Source organism: Phascolarctos cinereus, unplaced genomic scaffold (assembly GCF_003287225.1).
Source record: "Phascolarctos cinereus isolate Bilbo 61053 unplaced genomic scaffold, phaCin_HiC Scaffold_3;HRSCAF=262, whole genome shotgun sequence".
NCBI classification, from domain to species: Eukaryota; Metazoa; Chordata; class Mammalia; order Diprotodontia; family Phascolarctidae; genus Phascolarctos; species Phascolarctos cinereus.
The window spans coordinates 107,683,724-107,707,067 of NW_027555736.1; the positions used below are offsets into that span (position 1 = coordinate 107,683,724).

Genomic DNA, 23,344 nt, shown 5'->3' on the forward strand with positions numbered 1-23,344 from the left:
TAGACTTCAGGCACATTTCCACACCACCCTGAGAGAATCCATAAACCAATGGGGGCCAAAGCATGCTAAGAGATGACTGAATCACACTTAAAAGAGATGTGTAGGGGCACAGTGGATAGAGCACTGGGCCTTGGAGTCAGGCTCAGACACTTGACACTTACTAGCTGTGTGGTCCTGGGCAAGTCACTTAATGCCATAGCCTAGCAAAAAACAAACAAACCATAAAAAGAGATGTTTAAGCCTTTTATTGAAGAGATTTTAAAAAAGATTTATGCAATTCACAGTAAGATCCTCTCAAGAAACAGAAAATGAGACAAAATCCTTGTCAGTGTTAGCCCCAGAGGACTAAGAAATGACCCCCCAAATCCAACAAGGCAGCTCAGCCTCTGTGGGGACACTAGGGTAGGGAAGGCTGAAAGAGGACTGGCACTTGAGTGAAGGGTCTTTTTTGTTTGCATCAGAATCATTCTTCCCTTTCCTACTCTGGCAAAGGCCAGGGAGGGACAGGACTAGGAAATGGCACCTCAACCTACTCCTGCCCAGAAGTTTCAGTCGAGATCTACCCAACTACACTGGCTCTTGGGAGGCGCTTTCATTCACAGGTGATAAATTTGACTAAAAAAATTGTGATCAGGTGAGTTTCCACCTAAAAACAGCAAAAAAACACCCAAGAGATTGCTCACAGCTACAGCTTAAACAACCAGCCTGCCTAGTGACCAGTCAATGGTCACAGGCACTACCTATAAACCCCCAGCCATGGGAAGTCCAGCCTCAGCACCTGCATTCCCAGGGGATTTCAGCAAGCTAGGATTTGGCAGCCAGCGATCTGCACGGGATTGTTAGACCAGCCCTTGCAGATTTAAGACAAAGTGGCCATCGAAGTAGGAATGGAAAAAGTAATACTAATCTGACATTGATGGAATGCTTTAAGTTTTCAAAGCAATAAACCTTCTCGATTGATCCTCCCAACCCAGTGAGGTAGATACTTTGGGTATTTTTATGATAGGAAACTGACACCAAAAGAAGTTAAATGACTCTCCTAGGGTCACATTGCTACTAAGTGTCAGACATGGGAAAAAGGCACCCATAAGTTTTTCAGCATATCTGTAGTTAGAACTAGGAAGGGTTGCCTTGGAGATTTCTCTGCTGCCCCTCTTGGTCAAGTAAATCTCTCTGATCCAGAGTATAACCTGGAATTCCAAAGTACTAGCCCCCATTCTCTTGAAAACAACCTTGGGGAACTCCCTTAATTCCCTTTACCCACACCTTGGAAGATCCTTTCTCCATAAGGGACCAGAGACCCTAGGTGTACAGGCTGATAATGTCCCAGAGTGACAGGGAGGCCGTAAAAAAGATTGGAGTAGGGTCTGGGGGAACAAAGCCCTCATAGTTGGTCACTCAGATTTTGGCTTCTGTCCTGTCACTATTCCATGCTCTCTCCCCTACAGGCTTAGCAACCTGCAGTGGGAAGAGCAGGGCTTGAGCATAGATGGAATCTAGTCCACCCTCCAATTCAGCCTGACTTTTATGCTTCTTTGGGAAGTGGGAGGGGAGGAAGGAAGTTCTGAGAGGCTGCAGTAGCCAGGAGATGAAAAGGAGATACTTCAGAGTCCCTTATTGAAGTAGACGAAAGATATGAGGTCTCCATGCTTAGCTTTGAGGGAGTCTTGGAGCTCAGGTTCCAGACGTGAAACTGCCATCTCACTGAGAAAAGAAGGGTGACGCCTTTAATAATCCAGGTATGAAACAAAGCACTGTTGGAGGGCGGAGAGGGGACAGGGAAAGGGGACTGTGCTAACTGTGGACAAAGAACACTTCTGAAGAATCATCCTGGCCAGTAACTGTTCAGCTGCAAATATAGTATCGACCACCTTATTTAGTTCAAGCCAAAGTGACTGCTGACTGTGTAGTGACAAGGGACTTCCTGTTATTACCTGGTCCCATGGGAATGAACACTAGCTACACAGCCCATGTACCATGGAGATAATTATTCTTCCCAAAGCCAAGAGCTTTGGTTTATCAGTCACACAATATAAAGGAGACAGGATTTTGAGCTGATGACCTTGTCTGAAGTGACCTCTGGTCATGCATGAAGCATTGGAAAGGATGCAGTAGAAAGAGTATGGGATTTGGAACTAGGGAACCCAGGTTCAAATCTCAGCTCTACTATGTTATCTGCAGGACCCTGGGCACGTAATTTTCCTTTTCTAAGCCTCAGTCTTCTTATTTGATGTGCCTGGATTACCTCAAGTGCCCTTTCTAGCTCTAAATCTACGTTCCTATGATTCCCTCTCTACCTCCAAGGCATCAAGCAAGAATGGAGAAGTATCTAATCACTTAAACAAAAGAAAAAATGAAGAGTTACCATCTCTGTGGAAAGATGGAACAGGCCACAGGTACCATGAAGACCAGACTGTAAGAGGAAAGGATATACAAAGTCATTCCCAACTCTGGCTCACAAGGGTCCAATGACCTTCACAATCAATACCAAAGTGTCTTTCCTTCCCTTTCTTCCACTCAAGTACCCAGGTATTCACTCTGATACCCAAGTGAAATTTGTCACTTTCAAGTTCCTAAAGGGCATGAGTGCATGGTAAAAGGAGAGATGACAAGCAAGGAAATAGAGATCATATGAAAGAAGGGACCCATGGATTTAATTTGCTATACAAGCTTGGCTAGCTCAACATGGCTCTAGCTGAACCAGTGTCAGGTCACTGCCAACCCCCTCTACCCAGCTCTGCTCAGTGCAAAGTTTTATGGAAGCCCATGGAGCTAAAGGGCACTGTGAGAGTTAATAGTTGCCACTTATTTCTACAGACAGTCCAGAGAGACCCCTCCAGGTGGGAAACTATTGCTCCCTTTACCCTGGAGGCCACCTCTGACACCATTTGCTTTCCAAAAATATTAAATCAGGACATGTTACACAACTTGGCAACACACATACTTGTCTGTAATGTGGATTGAGTGTCCCTCCCAGGGTGCCTGAGAACACAAGCCAGAGAAAGCAATACTCACAAGCCCCCCGCTAGCATCACCTGCAGTGGGGCGTGCAGAAACTGAATTTTCTGAAAGAAAAACAGACATATAGATGGATGGAGCTTCTGTGACTTTCTGTCCAGCTATCAGCAAGCAGACCCAGGTACCATTTTCCTTGCAGAAATGGAGGGACAGAGAGCCTGTGGGGAGGTGGGAGTAAAGGGAGACCCTTTGACCCCTTCATTCTTTATTATTTTTTAAATTTCTCTTCATTCTTACAAGAAGGCTGGAAACCACACCAGGAGAAGAGTTATACAGAAGATCTTTCTATTGTGAGCCCTAGGATATATTGCTGAGGAGAGGAGAGGAAAGGAGAGGAAGGGGATTAAGTGCAGTAACTAGGAAAGAATTACAAGCATTAAGAATCCCAGGTGCAGTCCCCTTTGGGGTAATGGGTAGGGAGAGGAGGAGAGAGAAACAACAATGTGGTGGCAGGGTGGAGAGTGGATTTAGGAAGGCCTGTGTTCAAATCTTGACTCAGACACTTATGTGACCCTAACCTCTTTCAGCCTCTGTTTCTTTATCTGTAAAACAAAGCAGTTGGACTTTATGACCTCTCCAGTTCCTTCTAGCTTTGAATCCGTGGTGCTGTGAATCACTCACCTTCATGAAGGCCAACTTCTCCAGCCTTTCCATGAGGATTGGGAGCAAGACTAAAGAGGGAACAAAATTAGGAAAGGTAAAGTCAAGAAGGGCATCCCAAATTCCCTTCTGAAATCCAACTACTGAACTAACCATTCCTTTGCCTCCTTTCTTGGTGGCTCAAGAGCAAAGTCTCAATAACACAGGGGGAAAACTAGAAACTAGCTTGACCGTCACATTCTTCACCCCACCCGAAATCCCAGGCCACATGTGGAAGAAGAGAGCAAGAGGGCAAAGTCCTATATGAGAAAGGCTGGAAGGAATTCTTAAAAACCTTCAACAACCTAACTGGCCTCAGTTGCCACTTCCAAAAAGCTGCCTATTTCCCCTGGACCCAACAAAACCAATACGACAATGTAAAACTTGGGTCCCACCCCCACCCCCATTCTCAGTCCTCCCACCCTCCAGGGAGGTTTTTCCCAGGGAAAGGGTGGCTGTCAAATTCTTACTCATCCCAGGAGCTGCCATGGTGATTCGGGAAATGACCACCTGGGAGATGCCAATGACTGCAGCTTTCTGAGAGCAGGGAGAAGAAAGGAAAGAACCATCAAAGACTCTAGATCCCAGCCCACTCCACACACTTGCAGGGATCAAGCACCAGCACAACAGCCCTGAGAGAGCCAATCTGAAATGTGTAGGGGATAGCTTTACTAGAAGACCACAGCTACACCTCTGTTGTTGTTCAGTCAGTCATGTCCAACTCTTGGTGACTGCATTCGGGGTTTTCTTGGCAAAGATACAGAAGTGGTTTGCTGTCTTCTTCTCCTGCTCATTTTACAGATGAGGAAACTGAAGCAAACAGGGTGAAGTGACTTACCCAGGGCCACACAGCTATTAAGTATCCGAGGCCAGATTTGAACTCAGGAAAATGAGTCTTCTTGAGTCCAGGCCTGACACTTTATCCACTGTATCACCCAGCTGCCCACAGCTAAATCTAACACCACCCAAAGGCCAGCCATAATCCCCAGAAAAGGCCCTATGGATGGCCAAGCATGAAAGCAGAAAGAATTAAAGAGGCTAAGTCATAAGCAAAGAAAAAAGCAGAAGAAAAGAGGTATAAATCATTACTCACATTCAGTAATCAGCACATGCCTAGAATGTGGAAGGAATTCTGGCTTCCTCCCTTCCCCCCCCCTTCAGCCCCAAACACACAGATGCCTCTAGCTCACCCGTGATCGACCCAACTCCTGAGAGTTCCTGTCAGTCACACTGATGCCATGGATGAGCTCCCTAGACACAGATGGATGATCACTAAGTATTGGCATTGAGGATACAAAAACAAAAGAAAAACCAGTCCTTCCTCTCAAGGCGCTTGCTTACTACTTGCAGAATATAACATACAAGCAGAAAACTTTATGCATGACCATTTGAGGAGGGACCAAGAAAGGAAACATGAAGGAGAATGCTACTCACTGCTGCCTCATCATAGGGATGTTCACACAGTTAGCAGCAGCAACGGCAGCAAAGGGTACCCATCGGGCCAGCAACGGTGGGGCTTTCTGTGGGGACAGTGGGAGATGTCAGCCTATGCAAGAAGGGAGGAAGGTGTGAGGATCTACAAACTCCAAGGGTCATATAAAAACAGAGAAGAAAAATCAAGCCCCAGACATTCCTTTTCTCCCCCATGGGGTTAACAAAAGGGACCCCTGGCCCTCTACCCCAACACCTATCCTCCAGCCCCAGCAGCATCTCATTTGTAGTAACCCCACCAGTATACCCACCCGACATTTCCCCTGGACTTTGCTGCCCCCTCGTGGCAGCCCATGGACCCATGGCATACCTTGGTGTACATGTTAAGCCCCAGGGCAGTGGCCAGGGCTGTGGTGGTTGCTGAGAAGTAGGATACAGCTATCTGCCTAGAGGAGGAAAGAGATGCTAGGAGCGAGATGTGATGAAAGTTGGCCCCTGAGCCTTGAGTCTCCAAAGACACAGAAACCAGGCTGTAGAGAAAGTTAGCCTTGAGATGGGAGTAAGATGTCAGCCCTCAACACTCTTTTCCACAGTGGTGGAGGAAGAATAAAGAGCATTAGTTTAGATATGTTCCAACTATCCCTACTGGGACAGACTCTGGGGATCTTCTATCCCTGGAATCAATGAGGGAGCTGTGAAGAAACTTTAGCAGCAGTGAGCCCCAAGGTGCTGGGAGTGAGTCAGTCACTACCTGACTGATATAGGGCTGGCTGCATTCCGGTTGGTATAGTTGACCAATGCATTGAAGGACTGATTCACCCACTGCCAGAAAACCACTGCAGGCACAGTTCTGTCAAAGGAAAAAAAGGGGTGGAGAGGAAGAGTCAAGCATCTGATGGCAAGAACATAGTACCCCATCCCAGGTGGGGGCCAACAGCTCTAAAGCTGCTAGAGAGTGAAATAGAGGATACAGCCGTTCCCCACTCTATCTAGAACGGGGAAAATGGCCTGGGGTCCCTGTCAAGCCCTCCCTACCGACCCACCCCCAGCCATTCCCACCTATAGAACTGGAGCATACAGCCTGTGATAGCCATGCCTCCTGGCACCTGGAATGACATCCGCCCAATCATGTTCATCTTTTCCCCAGTGTCAGGGTGGAAGGCTGAGTCGTATAGCTTCTTGGCATACAGCAGCTGGTCCTGGCTGGTGCCTGGCGGTACGGCACCATGCCTGTAACCCTCAGCCCCCAAGCCAGGGGAAGAAAAAAGTCAGTCTCCCAGAAAAAGTCCCCAACCAGTCTGTTTTCTTTTACCTTCCCAAAGTACACACACTCACACACACCCTAGGCATCTCTAACTATCCAGAATGCCAGCTAGGCCCAACCCTTGCCACAAGTCTGGAGCTGCTAGGGACCGATGGATACTCACCGGCTACTTTCAACCATAATTTTGGCCCAGTCCAATGTCCCCTCTGAAACAAGAGCCGTACGAGGGTCCGTGATATTGAAGAAATGCTTCAGTCGACCCATGAAGGTACTCTGGTCCCATCGGGGAGTATCAATATTGAAGGTGGACAAATCTACCTCCATGTTCGTCTCTCACAGAACCAGGGAACTGGGAAATGGGGGAATGAAGAGGGCACTGAGGATGTTTCTCAGAGGTGATAATCCAAATATCAATCACTGCCACCAGCACTAGCACCCCATACCATGCTGGAAACCCAAGAGGTTCTTCCTGGTCCCCCATTGCTAGTCTCAGCCCTGTTCCTGACCATTCTGAAGAGGAAACAGAAGACTCAATCTTGCCCTAAGGGAATTCAGTCTAGCTCACAGACAGGGAACAACTAGATAGCAATGGACTGCCCTCTCTTGGCTATTCTCTTAGTTTCCTTGGCTAGAACACCTCCATATGCCACCCCTTAACTGGGGTATTCCCCAAGGTTCTGCCCTGGGCCCTCTTCTCTCTATCCCTCCTCTCTTGGTGACCTCGTTAGCTCCCATGGATATAATCATTACCTCTGTTCAGCTGACTCCCAGATCTGTCTATACAGCCCTGGTTTCTCTCCTGAGTTCCAGCCCTGCATCAGCAACTGGCTCTCAGGCATTTCAACTGCATGTCCTCATGACACCTCAAACTCAGCCTCCCTGAAACAGAGCTCAGTATCTTTCCCCCTAAGCCTACCCCTTTTCCTAACTTTCCTATTTCTGTCAAGGTACCACCATCTTTCTGGTCACCCAGGTTTACAGATTCAGGTTTGTACAGTCCCCACTAGCATTTTAACAGATCTGTAGTCTTGAGACAGATACAAGACACCAGCCCAAGACACTCCTCTCACTAGGCTCAAGGATTTCTCAACTGTACCCCTGCCCCAGGGCAGTAGGGAAAGACTCCAGGGAAGTTCTTGGGAGAGAGAGAAAGGGACTCACATCTTCCCTCTCCTTCGATTCTCAAGTCTTGTTGATTCTACTTCCACAACCTCTCTTACACCTGATTCTTTTTTTTTTTACTTACACAGTTGACACTCTAGTTCAACCTCTCCCCCACCCCAGCACAATCTTACACTATTCTATTCAAAAAGGCTCTTAATTAGTCTCAAGTATCTCTCCTTATGCATTCTTCACACAGGTGCCAAATGAGAATCCTAAAAGGACAACTCTGACTATGTCAGTCCCCTGCTCAATAAACTCCAGTGGTTCCTTAGTACCTCCAGGATCAAACAAAAACTCCTGTCTGACACCCAGCGTTTTAACACCTGGCTCCAACCCACCTTTCCAAGCTTATGACACAATACCCCTCTTCATATTTTCTCTGATCCAGTTAAACTGGCCTTTTTGTTTAGCTCAAATGATATCCAGATGTTAGTTCTTCCCCATGCTCACGGATAAATTACCTAGATTATATGTACATTCCCCCCCCAAAAAAAAAGCATACAGCTCCTTGAGGGCAAGAACTATGTTACTTTTGTCTTTTTCCCCAGCTCAATGCCAGTCACACAACTGGTGTAAGAAAATGTTTATCGATTGATCGATTGAATGTAATCTGAATGGTCTAGAAGGCTCCGAAAGGTCTAGAAGGTATAGAATATATGCATTGTAGACTAAGTTCAGAAAAGGGAGACATCAATGTGAGCTACATCAGTCAGGAAAGGCTTCATGAAGCAAAAGGGCCTTAAGCTTGACCTGGAAGAACCAGGATGGTTTGGAAAATGTAGGACATCTGAAAAAGTGACCTAAGAACCGCATTCAATCCAAGTCAACAAGCAGGCAAGAAAGGCACTGGGCTAGACACTGAGGAGACAAAGACAAAATGAAAAATAGTCCTTGCCCTCAAGGAGATTACCTTCTGAGTACCTCAAACATGCCTCTGCCCTCTAATAATGAGCCAGGCCCCCCCTTCCCCCCTACCTCCCCACTCTATGCTGCTTTCACTACCAGGCAGAACAGTAACTGGTCATGTGCCCTGCGGGTTCCCCTTTCCAGCTCTTCCTTAGGACTACGAATCAAACGAACATTACAAGTGCTTATGAGAGGTGTCACAATCTACTGTCCAATAGCTCTATTTCCCCAGAAATTACTGTGTTTATATTTTATATTTAATCTTCTGTGCATGTGTTGTTTCTCCACAACAAAGTGTAAGCATTTAGTGTGTGTGTGTGTGTGTGTGTGTGTGTAGTCCCATTGCTTAGCACAGTGTCTCATAGGAGCAGGGCTTAATAAATATTTGTTGAATTGAATTACATTTACATAAATGGAAGTAAGAATAAAATAGTCAGACTAGCCATCATTGATAACTTAATGTTTCAACTGCCTGAGACATTTATGTTATCTAAATCTTGAAGGGCTAGTTTACTTTTCATGCGGGTGTCTCTTGTCTCCTTAACCAGATAGTCAGCACAGTGAGGGTAGAGACCCTATATTCCTCCTCTTCCTGGTTTACTCATCGAAGAAGTAGGCATATCAACACTTCACATTATTGACAGAGACATTATAATAGCTGATATTTATATTGTGCTTCAAAATTTACCAAGTACTTTCCTTACAATAACCCTGTAAGGTAGGCAGTCTAAGTATTATACCCGTTTTACAGATGAGGGAACCTAGGTTCAGAAAAGTAAACTGTCTGCCCTAGGATCTCAGTCATCAAGTTCACTTCCTGTCTCCAAGTTCAGAGCTTTTTCCACTCCCTCATGCTGCACCTTATTATTATTCCCATTTTATAGATGAGGAGACAGGTTTAGAGAGGTTAGATGATTAATCCAAGGTCATGAAGCTAGGAAGTGGCAAAGCTATGACTTAAAATCATATCCAAGGATCTTCACCATACTATGTTGCTTCTGTATTTTCTGGGCAACAGGGGCTATCACTGTTTTCCAGTCAATGCATATGAGAGGCACTCAACATTTCAGCCGGTGGTTAACAGTTAAATTTTCAACAATTTCTACAGGTGTAGCTTCCCAGGGTCTAGTGAAAGGAATACTGGGGCTGAAACTCAGGAAATCTGGGCTCTAGTTGAAGTTCTGCCAATGAGTAACTAAGTCACAGAGGACAAGTCAATTCAACAAATATTTACTAAGTGCTTACTAATTGCAAAGCACTTTCCTTCTGAGTTTCTGGTTCTTCATTTGTAAAAACAGAGGGAATACTGAAGGTCCCTTCCAGATCTGATGCTCCAGCCATGTTATCCCCAGTCCCTAGTCATCCAATGTGTTGTTCCAAAAACAGAAACATTGCCCAAGAGGTAGTTCTAGACATGGGAGTGGTGCTCAGGAAAGAATCACCAGCTCAGGCATTCAAGACCAAGACAGATTCTTGGTCTATAGGTCAAACTTTCCAGATACAGTCTGTAGCAGGGAGTCTGTAATTTTTTCTGTGTCATGGAGCCCTTTGTCAGTCTGGTGAAGTCTACAGATCTCTTCTCAGAATGTTTTTAAAGTGAATGAGAAAAAAAATACATAAATTTACCCCCAGACCCCCAATTATATGGAAATACAGTTATCAAAAATTTTTTTTTAAGTTCAGGGACTCCCAGTTTAAGAAACTATAGTCCAAAAGCAGCATAGTTGCCTATGAGAATAGCATCTTCCTAGTTTCATTTTGGGAATGGATTTAGGCCCTCGGAGAGGTAGCCCACTTCCCCTCTCTGACCTTTCATTTCTAAGAACAGATCAGGTACTGGGTAGTGAGGGGGATGGCCAGAACTTTATGTGCCTTCCTTAGATCCTATTACCATAAAGCTGTGACCTTTCAGCAAGAATACTTCAATCTCCTAGAGCTCCTGTCTACGTCCCCTAACTTAAAAGATGAAAAAGTTAAGGGAGACAGATATGGTTGGCCAAATATCCTTTGGGCTGATTCAAGGATCACAGGGCCACAGGGGTTGCTCAATCCAGGCCAGACCACCCACGGAAGACCACTTAATACTCCCAGTAGGTTGTCAGAATCTAGATTCTTTCCAATCTGTAGGCATTGAGAATCACAAGCAGGATGTTGTTCTCCCCAAATTCCACCAACCACTAGAGTTGCTGACATAAAACACCCTCCCAGGCAGTCTACTCTGATTCCACTCCCTTCCCAGCCATATTCCTTCACAGATATCTATCTCATTTATTTATGGCTAAAGAACTACTATTGTGAAGGACTATTATTAACTAACAAGACCTTCTACATTCCTTCCAGGGGTCAAAAGAGTAATAGCCTGTGTTCTTCCTGTAAAAGACAAGATAAGTAGAATCCAAATCTTTCTTTGGGAAGTTCAAAACCACTCCCATTGAGCCATAAGCACCCCTGGCTTTAGTGAAGGCAAAATATTACTTAGACTCTAATGCACGAAGTGGTTAATTGTCCTTCCCCACTACCCTGGTCTTCAACTGTCATATTCTGCTCAAATTTGATCTTCTACATTAGCCGATTAAAGTCCTTTGCAACCTGGCCCCAACCTATCTTTCAAGTCTCATTGTATATTACCCTTCATCCCAAACTCTGTGATCAAGCCAAACAGGCTTTCTCTCTGTGACTCAAACAGGACACTTCATCTCCCAACTCTATTCCTTTATATTAGCCATCTCCATACCTGGAATGCACTCTCTCCTCGCCTCCAACTCAAAAAATTCCTCTGCCTTAAAGACATAATTTACATATTACTTCTTTATGAAAAATGTATTGATGCTCCCAATTGTCATTTCCCTCCCTCATAAACTCTCTCGTATTTTAATTACTTGGTATTTATTTGGGTTTATTCTCTAAGACTAAGTTGCAGAGAAGATGCTTACCTGAATTGGTAAATGGAATTTCCTATACTAATGAAATCATGGGCCTAGTTCCCCATCCTCTCTTTTTTATGTTCTATATACTGATGTAAGGTATTAATTAAGATATTATATTAATTCTATATATTAATGTAAGGTACTGCCCATTTGGCATGTCAACAGTGTGAATGCTGAAAGGGCCAGGACAGAGAAGATTTGGAACTATGCCCAAACAATTTGGAAGTAAGGCTATAAAATTGTGCATGGCCTTTGACCCAGCAATACCACTACTAAGTCTGTATTCCAAAGAGATCAAAGAAAAAGGAAAAAGACCTATTTGTAAAAAACTATTTAGAGTAGCTCTTTTTGTTGTGGCAAAGAACTGAAAATTGAAGGAATGCCTATCAATTGGGGAATGGCTGAACAAGTTGTGGTATATGATTGTGACAGAATACTATTGTGCAGCTAGGTGGCTTGGTGGATAAAGTGCTGGGCCTGGAGTCAGGAAGGCTCATCTTCCTGAGTTCAAATCCAGCCTCACTGACTAGCTGTGTGATCTTTGCCTCAGTTTCCTCATCTGTAAAATGAGCTGGAGAAGGAAATGACAAATCACTCTAGTATCTCTGCCAACAAAACACAAACAAGGTCATGAAGAGTCTGACATGACTGAAACAACTGAACAACAACTATTGTGCTACAAGAAATGACAAGCAGAATAGTTTCAGAAAAGCCTGGGGAAATTTATATGATACGATACAAAGGGAAGTGAGCAAAATTAGGAGAACATTGTATATAGTAACAGTAATATTGTAATGATGATCAACTATGAAAGACTTGGCTACTCTGATCAATATAATGATCCAAGACAACTGCAAAGGACTCATGATGAAAAATGCTATCTACCTCCAGAATGAAAGCTGATTGAAGTATAATTTTTTTTCACTTTCTTTATTTTTCCTGCCTTTTTTTTTTGCAACATGGCCAATACAGAAATATATTTTGCATGATTTCACATGTATAATTGATATCAAATTGCTTGCCTTCTCAATGGGTTGGGGAGGGACTTGGAGGGAGGGAGAGAATTAGGAACTCAAAATTTTCTAAAAATAAATGTTAAAAATAATTTGTTTAATAAAGGGGGGCTGAAGGGTAGCTAGGTAGCATAGTGGATAGAGCACTGGCCCTGGAGTCAGGAGGATCTGAGTTCAAATCTGGTATCAGACCAGACACCACTTGACACTTACTAGCTGTGTGACCCTGGGAAAGTCACTTAACCCCAATTGCCTCAGGTAAAAAATGATAAAAAAAAAAAAAGGGAGGCTGAAAAAGAACTGCTGCATACAAAAAATGGATAAACTTCACTTCTGAGGAAACAGTTTCTCAGATAAAATGTGAAAAGACACAGACAATTAAGAGACCAAAACAGAGGACTGCCCCTCAGACAAATGTACCTGTTTGTGTGCAGAGAAATGGCTGAGATAACAATGGCTACAAAGCATTATGTTCCTTCAGCTCATTTATATGTTACTGTTTTTAGAGTATGAGAGATGATAACTGAAAAAGTGGCAAGTCCAGTAACAGTTTGAAGTATGACAAGATTAAATAAGGACTACTGGCTTTATAACTGGCAGAGATGTGAAATTGGTAAGTTTTATCTCATAGTGGAAAGAAGAGTCACTGACCACTAGTCTCTGATTTGAGACATTAAGAGTGGTGGAAAAAAAAAACTGTGAAGAAGCCAGGGGAAAGGCTTCTCTTTGTTCTTGGAAGAAAGCCATTGCTTTGTGGATTGGCCGAAGAAAATACCGGAGAAGTTGCTGGGAAGTTCACTGGAAGAAAGCTGAACTCCACTGTGTGCTGTTTTTTAATTAAAAGAACTATGCACTTTTCAAGTTAAATAATTTACTATCAGTGTGGTAGCTGACCTTGATGCCATGTGTTTGTCCTTAATGAAGGCATTTGACAACATTATTGAAATCATGCTAAAAATCATGGGAGCAAGTACACAGCCTTGCTTCGCTCCACTGGTGATTGGGAAAGCACAAGAGCAGCATCCATTATCCAGAAACCGGGCAAGCATGCTGTTATAAAATTGATGTACAACATTGATAAACTCCAGGCAACCAAATTTTGACATAATTTTCCATAAGCCCTCACAACTGACAATATCAAAGGCCTTGGTCAGATCAATGAATGTTGTATACAGACTTCTGTTCTGCTCCTGGCATTTCTCCTGAAGTTGTTAGACAGCAAACACCATGTTGGCCATTCTTCAGCCCTTTCTGAAGCCACATTGGCTCTCTGGTAGAGGACCATCTTCCAGGTAAAGGATCCTTTCTAGAACTAAACTGCCAAGCATTCAAACTCTACCGTAGAGAGTGCAGCTCTGATGGGCTGGCCACATTGTTCAATGCCAAAGGTACATTTGCTTGAAAAACTATTTTACAGAGAACTCACATAAGGAAGGTATTCACATGATGGTCAGAAGAATCAATACAAGGACTCTCTCAAGGTCTCTCTAAAGAACTTTGGAATCGATTGTTTGACATGGGAGACACTGTCAAAAGACCACCTAGCATGGTGTGCTTGCATCAAAGAAGGTGCTGTACTCTATGATCGAAGCAGAATTGCACTAGCTCAAAAGAAATGTGAGATGCCTATATTTAGACTCTGTTGGATAGAAAAAATACAGATAACTTTCTTCTTCCCTCCTAAGAACTCTACCCTCATAGCATCCTTAAGCTCTATGCAAGTAAGAAAGGAAGGCACATAACCCTTGGCATTTCTACACCAAGGAAAAAGGAACAAAGAGTGACTAATGGCTCACCATCAATCCCTTGCTGGGCTCAGTGACTAATAGTGTGTACCTCTTTTTGAACAAAAAACATCTAGATGTTAGGGTTTGCCCAAACAATCTCAAAAATGGGAGATATGAAGCTATTAATTCAACCTTATACTTACACCCACCAACTCTGGTAAACAAGGTGTGAACATCTTAAGCATTTTGAAGCAGAAATTTCCATGATCTCTTTAGCACAAGAGACAGTAGTCTGGAGACCACCTTTGCCACTGTTAATCACCTGGCCAACCTCTACCTATAAGCCTCCTATTCCTAACTGTCCCTGGATTTCTAGTTTGAGGAAGATGCTACCCTCCCTTAGGCATTAAAATTTTTCCAATCATGAGTTTGCAAAGGACAAATAGGTGCTAAGCATTTTCTGCGATTACAGAAAAGAGGGAAGAGGGAGACATCCTCCTTCAGCCAGTGCAGAAACCTGCCCAAGATGAGTAAGGCTACAGCCTGGATGCCATGAAAACTGCCCTGATCCTGACTACCCTGAACCTGCAAGTGACCCCCAGGCGGAGCTGGGTGAGTGCGTGTTGGAGACAGCCTGAAACATGACTAGAAGCTGGGCCTTCCCGCCAGTCTGACCTGAGCTTCTCCTATCTTGGGCCTAACCTGAACCCTGAAATTAAGTGCTGACAATAAAGCTTTCTTGCAACAATAAAAACCATTACATACCATAAAGCACAGAAGTCTAGTTCTACAAATACATCCAAAACAAATGATTAATTAAGGAGGTATCCTGTGGGCAAAGAACATTGACTCCAGCCAAACAGGAAAGCCTACTACTATCAAAATCTGACTCCTTCTTGCCCCCAAAATGGGGGCTAGGAGGGTGACCACCTCCACCATTTTTTGCAGAAATGAGGTGTAGGTATGGAACACTGCATATATCAGACTTTTACAATATGTTGGGTAGTTTTGCTGAACTGTTTTGGTTTTTTTAAGTATTATAAGGGATGGTTTTCTGAAAGGGGATGGGAAGAAGGCAAGAATACACCAAAAAGTAGGTGATGTAAAAAGAAAATATATCACTAATTTTTTTTAAAGAAGGTGACCAGAGGAAGATCCTACAGCTACGAACTCTAAAGACACATAGCTTCCTAAAACCTCTAAACCCAAGCTATTTCTACTCCTCCAAAGAGACAGCTATGTTGTTATAGAAAGAATACTTATTTGGTGTCAGAAAACATGGGTTTAAATCCCTGCTTTGTTAGTTACTAGCTCTGCTACATCGAATCTGTACCTTAGTCGCTAAATGACTGTTACTCAATTTCCTCATCTGAAAATTGGAGATAATGATACTTGTACCACCTACCTCACCAGGTTATATGAGCATCAAATCAAGTAATATAAGCACTCTGTGAAAGAGGCAGCCGGGTGTCTCAGTGGATAGAGGTCTGGGCCTGGAGTCAGGAAGACCTGAGTTGAAATCCTGCCTTAGATACTTATCAGTTGTGTGACCCTGGGCAAGTCACTAAAACTCTGTTTGCCTTAATCCAATGGAGAAAGAAATGGCAAACCACTCCAGCATCTTTGCCAAGAAAACCCCATGGACAAGTATGGCCCATTGGGTCAGGAAGCCTCCGACAAAATTGAACGGCAATAAAGCACTTTGTGAACACTGAGGCACTATGCAAATGTCATTAGTTTTAATAAAGCTTCAGACTGCTTAGAAGGAGCATTTCTGAAGTAGCCATATCTTCACTACAGATCGACTCCCCCATTCCAAACAGGCAAGAAGCAATACGAAGTTGTTCTGGCCCTTGAAGCTGCCCTGGAAGACCCCCACCTCAATCCTGGGATGAGTATTCTAAGGAGGCACCCTGGTTATCAGTACCAGAGCTGCGGTAGCATCTACTGGCCTCCAGGGTAAGTGCTTGGGGAGTTGTAGAGATCTGAGGCTCCCAGGATCCAAGCTCAGGCAGTTGCCAGGTGTCAGTCCCTACCCTCCAGGAACCTGCCTTTCCCCAGTGAGAGCTCTAAGACGGCGCCTTCTGCGCCCCAACCTCTAGAGAGATTCAACCCAGTACAGGGCTCTGCGATGTGGGGTGGGGGAGAGACTGGATGAACGCAGTAGAGGTCTTTCTCCGCCCGTGCCAAGGGGGGAAACTGGGCTGCCTCTGGGGGGGGCGGGGAGGGGAACTGCGGCCTCTTTTCCAAGGGGCTGCCTGGAAGAGTACTGCCAACCTTCCCAACGTGGGCCCCTTTTTTTCTGCCATATTGACCCCGCGGCAGCCGCAGCACATGGGAACTCAGCCGTAGGCACCACACCTGACGTCTGAACACCCTGAACCTGCTGAAAGGAACTCCTCTTCCCTACTACTAAAAGCCAGGCACTGAAGTCCGCAGGAAAAGTCAGAACAATCAATGCCGCCCCTCCACCCTGGCCCCTAGACTACTCCAAGAAAGTCAAACCTGAAGCCAGGCCAGACGTCAACAGAGTCACTGGAAAGCAAAGCGCGCTCACAAAGACAGCCACCCCTCCCAGGAGTATTCGGCCTCCCTTCGGCTCCGCCCCCCACGCCTCTGCTTCCTGACCAATCATAGGAGGGGCTGTCCCTGGTTGGCCACGTGGGCAATTTTCCATCACCTACTTCTCCCCCCACCCCCGCCCTCTCGGGCTTAAAGGAGAAAAAGGAGTACGCCTGCGCAGAAAAGGGCTTAGCCCCAGATCGGGCTGGACCGCGTCTCTGTGCGCTTGCGCTCTTTGGGGAAGGGACCCGGGGCAGGGGGGACCCCCTTTCTCCTTTCCCTTCCTCTGTGTCTCCGCCCCAAACTCCGCTGTGCGTGTGGCGGCGGCGGGACGTCGGGGGCGGTGCCCGCGCAGAAGACGGGCGGCGCCGCCGCAGTTGCCCCTGGTAACGGGGGAGGCAGGAGGAGGAGGAGGAGGAGGGAGACAGCGGGAGGATGGTGAGTGTGGGGTGTCTGGGCCGCTCTCGAGCCCCCCCAACCCAGGTTAACTCTCGGACCCTGAGGCTCGGACAGGACCGGGCTGAGGGACCGGGACGTCCTCAGACCATTCCTGTCGTGCTGGGGGTCCCTGGGGGTGGCAGGGAGAGCCTGAGACGGCCGGGTGGGAGGCCTGGGGCCTGACGGAGGGCGAAGCTTGAAGATGGGGGCGGGGGAAAGGGGCTCTCGGGGAGCTCCCCCAGTCCCACGGTCCGGGGGTGGGGGCAGCTGGAGCCGAGCCCCGGAGGAGTGAGGGCTGTAAAGAGCGGTTCTTAGCCGCCCGCCCCTCCTCACTCCCCAGGACCCCGGGGGTCCTGCATGCCGCCAGCCATCCGGGAGTGGCGGGAAGGGCCTGGCGCCGGGTGCCGGGCACGCTTCCCTGGCCAGGCTCCGTATCCACAGGTGCGGGCCCTCGGGAGTGGGGATGGCCCGCTGCGCGTGAGCGGCTTCCCCTGGAGAGAGGGGCCTGCCTGCTTTAACTGGAGTCTCCCCTTTATGGTTTGGGGACCTGCCCATCCCAGGCTCCGGGACAGCCCATCCAGAGTCCCAGCTTTGCCCAGGCCATCATGAGTCCGTGCACCAGCTGGTCTTTGCCCCATCCTTTCCTTCGAGACTGCCCACCCCCCAACCCCCGCCTTTCATTTTGAGCTGATCAAACTTGCTCGAAGAGCCTAGTCTTGGAGAGAATGCCCTGGGCTTCCTTGGGCAAAGGAAAAGGGTAGGCGAACTGGTTATCAATTTAAGACACAGGTTCTCATTTATCAGCCCAAACTAGAACTTTCCCATATTTTGGACTTCTGATAGTTTGGCCTTTTCTACATTGGACCTTGCTGACTTCAGAATAGTTCATTTGGAGGTCGTTGAGAAGATGTCATTTAGATTTTGTTCGTAGCACGAAAAGATTCTCCAGCTCTCTGAGGATGCTGGTCAGTTATTCTCTTGAAAAATAGTTAGGGTTTGTAGCTTTGAGTGATTCGTGATGCTGAAACTGGAGTTTGAGTTGCTCACCACTGTTGATTTTTTTTAACCTTTAAAAATATTGGAACATTTCAGTGATTGAAGGGCTTAGAAAAAGCTGGATCAAAGTGAGAAAATATATCTAATATTTGATAAGAAATCAGTGAATAAATATAGGGGGAAAAACAATTGATTGTGCATGATCAGATTGCTAAGTATGATAAGTAGAATTATTTTAGCTAATGCTGCCAACCACATTTTGCACATTCTATGTAACAGTTTTATTAACCTCAGGCTTAAACAGATTTGTGTAAGTATTTTTTGGTATTATCTTTTTATTAATCATTTGTTTATGAGCTATTCATTAGAAAGCTTTCTCATTAAAGAACACAAATATTTGCACAAAAAGTAACTAGAACTGAAGCTAAATAGGCATGTCAGACCAACAGAAGATGAAGATTGTCATCACAGATGACAAATGCATCATCACTGGCTAACTTTACCAGTTTATCCATCAAATGAACGGAATAATTTTTTTTAATTCAAAAATGTAAATGACAATAACTACTAGATATACTTCCAGGCATAAATTGACTTTCAAAGGTTTTGCTAAATTTATTCCCATATATGCGTGTATATATTAAACAAAGAATTAGCACAGATATTCTATGTTATATGTTTGGTATGTGTTTGGTTTAAATTTTATCTATAAGAGGCTCTGATATTATGTTACAGTTAAATGTAAGTTCCTTAAAACAGGCAGGGCCTGCTTTTTGTTTTTGTCTTTGTATCTCAGGGCCCTGCAGTACTGGATGTCTGGTAAAGACTTACTTAATTGAGCCAAATGGAAAATAAAATGTCACATTTTTAGCATCTGTAATGTGACTTAATGTGGCATATTCCTTGTGAGTTTTCAGAATTCTGTGGCTGAGCTTTTTAGTCACTGTTAATGTTTTCTAAGATAATTGTATCTGAATTATAAGCTGGCCTTTTACATATACTCCTATAATTTTACTAATTTTGATTTTTTTCTAATATGATAGACATAGGTATTTGCAGTGCTATTATTATAAAAGCAAATCTAATTTCACTTTAAGGCCAATAAAAGTGATGAAACAAAGTATAGATACAAGTTACCAACTTCCTGAAATAAAAAGTCCAGCAAACTATAAAACCTTAAGCTAAGACTTAATAATTGATACTTGTTTGTTTTTTAAAAAATTGGGCTACTGTAACAAAAAGCCTATTCATTCACTGATAGTTTCTTTAAACATTTTAAGCTGGTTATGTATGAAATAACAAGATGACAAGTCATTTTAATCCTAACTTTACATTTTTAACCAGGATTCTTTTGTTCAGTCACTCAGCAATTCAAAACTCTGTAGAAGGTATTGTATTACTGTATTTTTTTTTGATATGTTGGTAGTTTTCGGTATATTTTACATTTCAGGATTATTCTAAACCAGAAGTATTTAAAATATAATTTGAAAATATTTAACAAAATAAATAAAAGTACATTAAAACATAGATAATGTTACATTTTGAAACTAAGCCAATATGTTTTGGTAGAGATCCTTATGTATAGATTAATGGCTTCCATTTCCATTCGTGTTTGACACCACTGTTTTATACCCTTTCTATATAAAAAATCCTCTGGACAAAGTACTCCTGATCCATTCTTTATGAGGAAAGTCCATTCCATTGGTACTGGCAGAAAGGAACATTGACATCTTTGTCTCCAAGAAAAGCTCAAGACTTTCATGTGTTCATTATAGAGATGACTAACCTCAATTTGTTGCATTTAGGTGGTTCAGTGGCTAGAGTTGCTGGGCCTGGAGTCAGGAAGACCTGAGTTCAAATCCAAACTCAAACATTTACTAGCTGTGTGACCCTGGGCAAGTCACAACCTCTGTCTACTTCCATTTCCTCTTTGGAGAAGGATAGACAAACAGCAACAAAAAGGGGATAACAATAGCACCTACCTCCTAGGGTTATTTTGAGAATCAAATAGGATAAAATCTATAAAGTGCTTAGCACATTGCTGGATACTTAGTAGGTACTTAATAAACTTCCTTCCAATCAAAGTACTCTTGTAATGAGGCTACCCTAAGTTCTTGAAGACCATGTGTGCTAGCAGAATACAAACTTTCAAGCAACCTTACCAAACTGGAAAAGCTTTTATTACAGGATTGTTAATGGACTGAATGCTTTGTTTCCTGAGGACTAGCCTAGATAAGGTGGATGTCTAGACAATGAGATTTTGTGCTACAACAACTCTTAAAGATTGCCTACTAAGATGGAGGGAGTAACAACAGCTACAGACTCGCAGTTCTTTGAAGTAAGAGACAACCAGGCTGTAGACAAATCCTGTGTAAGGTCCAGTCTCAAGATTCTGGAGATTAGGAAGGTCCCACTTAAGCAGCACTATGGTTGATTTTTTTTTAAGAGATGAGTAGTAATCTCCATTTAAAGCTAATTGAGGGGAACCTGTGTGAGCAACAGACAAATGGAAGATTTCCCCTCATTTGTAAGGTTCAGTACCCCAATAGAAATTTTCATATATTCCTCTACATCTAAACTTGGATTGGCCTAGGATGTAGACCTTTCAGGTTAGTGACCCATGTGCTCCTGCCACTAATTTAGCTAAATAGGTGTCTATAGCACTTCAGTCTTATATACATATTCACTGTAAAAGTTCATTTAAATATTTTATGTGTGAGTTAGACCTATTTTGTCCACTGGTTTGAGTATAATAACTGCTGTACATACCATATGGTGGTGATGTTTTTTTAATAGTCCTTAATCAAGAAATATTAGGGCAAGATGATGAAAATGTACCTTAAATTCATATTCTAGTTGTGAGTTTATTCACTAGTGTGATTAGCTGTACTTTAAGGTATATTTAGAAAGTAGTAATATTTTATTAAGTGCTAGGAATATTAATTTCTATGAACTTCAGATCAAATAGCATTTCAGATAAACAGATGGGCAGTGTTATACAAGCAGACATGGAGGTAGACTTATATTTGCTTTACCTTCAGGCTTTTAAATCAGCTTACTTTATTCACTTCAGGTAGAATACTGATTTCTATAAATATCTTCCCTCTTTAGCTAACCCTTATAATCCTGTGATCCACTGACTAGGATTGTCAGTAGGTATGCTGTTACGCTACCACATGTGTTGTTCCTAATACCATTCATCATTCTGTCATGAAAAGGTAGAGAAAAAGATGCTGGATTTGTAGTCAGAACCGGGTTTAAAATCCCAACCCTGCTACCTAGCAACCACATACACGCCTTGAACAAGTCACTTGCCTCTCTGGGCCTCAGTTTCCTCATCTGTAAAATGAGAGTTGTGTGGGTTGGACTATAGTCACCACCAGCCCTAAGTTTATGAAGCTGCTTTTTAGTGTCACTTTCTTTGAAAGCAAATTTTCACATTTCAGTATTCTTTCCAAAGGAAAATTGCTACTACAAGTATAGAAAGTGTTATTTTTATATTGCCTATACTATCAATTTTATGTAGTTATAGCTAGATGGTTTCTTCCTGACCTGCCTATTTTTAGGATAAACAGAAAATATCTTTGAGGAATTTAAAATGAAAAAATCCGGAGTGTGCAAAAACCCAAATATCATACTTTTATTTAGTAACCCTCACTTATGGAGATGTGGAGCTCAAGAAAATAGTTCAAAGCAGAACTTTGTAGTTAAAGTTTTGTTGGTTTAAAAATTTTAAAATATAAAGCTGTTTTGTGAAAAACAACTCTTCACTCAAGATTTCCGCAGGGACGGCCTACTCTGTTAACTTGCTGTCAGATAGATAATAGGTAATGTAGACTATGATGATAAATTCCAGCTGTTTTTAAAATTGATCTTAGAAGGTTTCTTGAATCATTTGATAATGGACTTACTTGTCTGTACTCATCTGTTTTCTAGGGGTTAACCATGATATGTATTAAACACATTATACTCCATTTAATCAAGCACTAATGGGGTTTCAGGGGACAGGACCTGTGGTATAATTGGGATGGGTAACTCCTGTCCCTCTCCTGCCCAAGGCAAATCTATACCTGCTCTGGAACTTGAAGATTTACACAGCTGCTTGAGTGAGTTGTTAGAAACTGGACTTGAATCTAGGTCTTGATGAGTCCAAGACCAGTTCCCTATCCACTGTAACAAAGGTTTAAAACTTATACAAACCTCCCAAGTGCAGCCCAAACCAGATTAAAATGTAATGGAAAATGTTTCATAAAATAAATAAAAATATAACATATAATGGTAATTTGAGGTTTTCTAAGTCAATATGAGGCCCCTAGGGATCCATTTCTATTTTTGACACTACTTCACTATAGCCATGCTAATTCTCTGCCAAATATATATTTTCTCTATTAAAGATGGGAAAATTGAGACATGACATAGGTTAATGTCCCTCAGTAAGTCAATGGGATAATCAGGACTAGAATTAGTGTGCAAAGGAATCCAGTATCAGACTTGAGGAGCTGAGTATTATTTTACAGAAGTGCTTTTGTCTTATTAAAGTTAGCTGATGAATTTGAGTATTACGTAGCATATTATATAAATTATATGAGTAAATAATAGTATATATAAAAAACATTTGTTATCCACATATCATTTTTTAACATGATAGTGAATTGCAGAAAGAAATAGTATTCTTTCTAAAAGCCTGCAAAAAGGGAAAAATTCAAAGTAAGGATCCATGGGACAAAAGTATTAGGGTGAATTTGGAAATATTCTTCTTTATTTCTCAACGGTTTTCGGATCCCTCACTGACTTTAAGAACCACCTAATTTCTTTTTTTTTCCTTTTTAAAAAATTTTATTAATTTATTTTGATTTATCAACAATCACTTCCACATGCTTTTAAGTTGATCATTTTTCTCCCCCCCCCACCCTCCCCAAGGCAGCGCACAATCTGATGTAGGTTTTACATTTACATTCCTATTAAACATATTTTCACATTAGTGAAGTTGTAATTAAAAATTAAAACCAGTAGAGGAACCATCAGAAAGATGAAACAAAACTCAACAGAAGGTAAAAATAAGTGATAGCAATTCAACTTCCATAGTTCTTTCTTTGGATATGGACAGCATTTTCCATCCCAAGGCCTCTGGAGATGTCTTAGATCTTGTAATGCTGAGAAGGGTTCAGTTTAACAATATCAGTCATTGCATAACGTGGCTGTTATTGTGTACAAAGTCCTCTTGGTTCTGCTCACTTCACTCAGCATCAGACCATATAG

General features: G+C 43.1%; 2 protein-coding genes across 3 annotated transcripts in view; one reads left to right on the top strand and one right to left on the bottom strand.

Moving 5' to 3' along the window:
- Positions 1-230: 230 nt before the first annotated feature.
- SFXN2 (sideroflexin 2) lies at positions 231-16,703 on the bottom strand. Of its 2 annotated transcripts, none has more exons than XM_020967547.1 (12): positions 16,595-16,703; positions 6,516-6,701; positions 6,148-6,318; positions 5,840-5,938; positions 5,459-5,534; positions 5,092-5,177; positions 4,848-4,908; positions 4,128-4,194; positions 3,640-3,689; positions 3,016-3,065; positions 2,366-2,413; positions 231-1,704 (listed from the first exon to the last, which is right to left on the bottom strand). In XM_020967547.1, the coding sequence occupies exons 2-12, from the start codon at positions 6,674-6,676 to the stop codon at positions 1,605-1,607; spliced, it is 969 nt and encodes a 322-aa protein (XP_020823206.1). In that variant the 5' UTR covers positions 6,677-6,701; positions 16,595-16,703; the 3' UTR covers positions 231-1,604. The 2 variants fall into 2 exon arrangements, with proteins under 2 accessions (XP_020823206.1, XP_020823215.1); XM_020967556.1 differs by having other exon boundaries at positions 1,616-1,704; positions 3,036-3,065.
- Positions 16,704-16,886: 183 nt separating this feature from the next.
- ARL3 (ARF like GTPase 3) overlaps positions 16,887-23,344 on the top strand; it is a 30,213-nt gene continuing 23,755 nt past the window's right edge. The window contains exon 1 of the mRNA XM_020967577.2: positions 16,887-17,089. Within this exon, the coding sequence (XP_020823236.1) occupies positions 17,087-17,089 (3 nt within the window). The 5' untranslated portion in view covers positions 16,887-17,086. The remainder of the gene's footprint in view (positions 17,090-23,344) is intronic.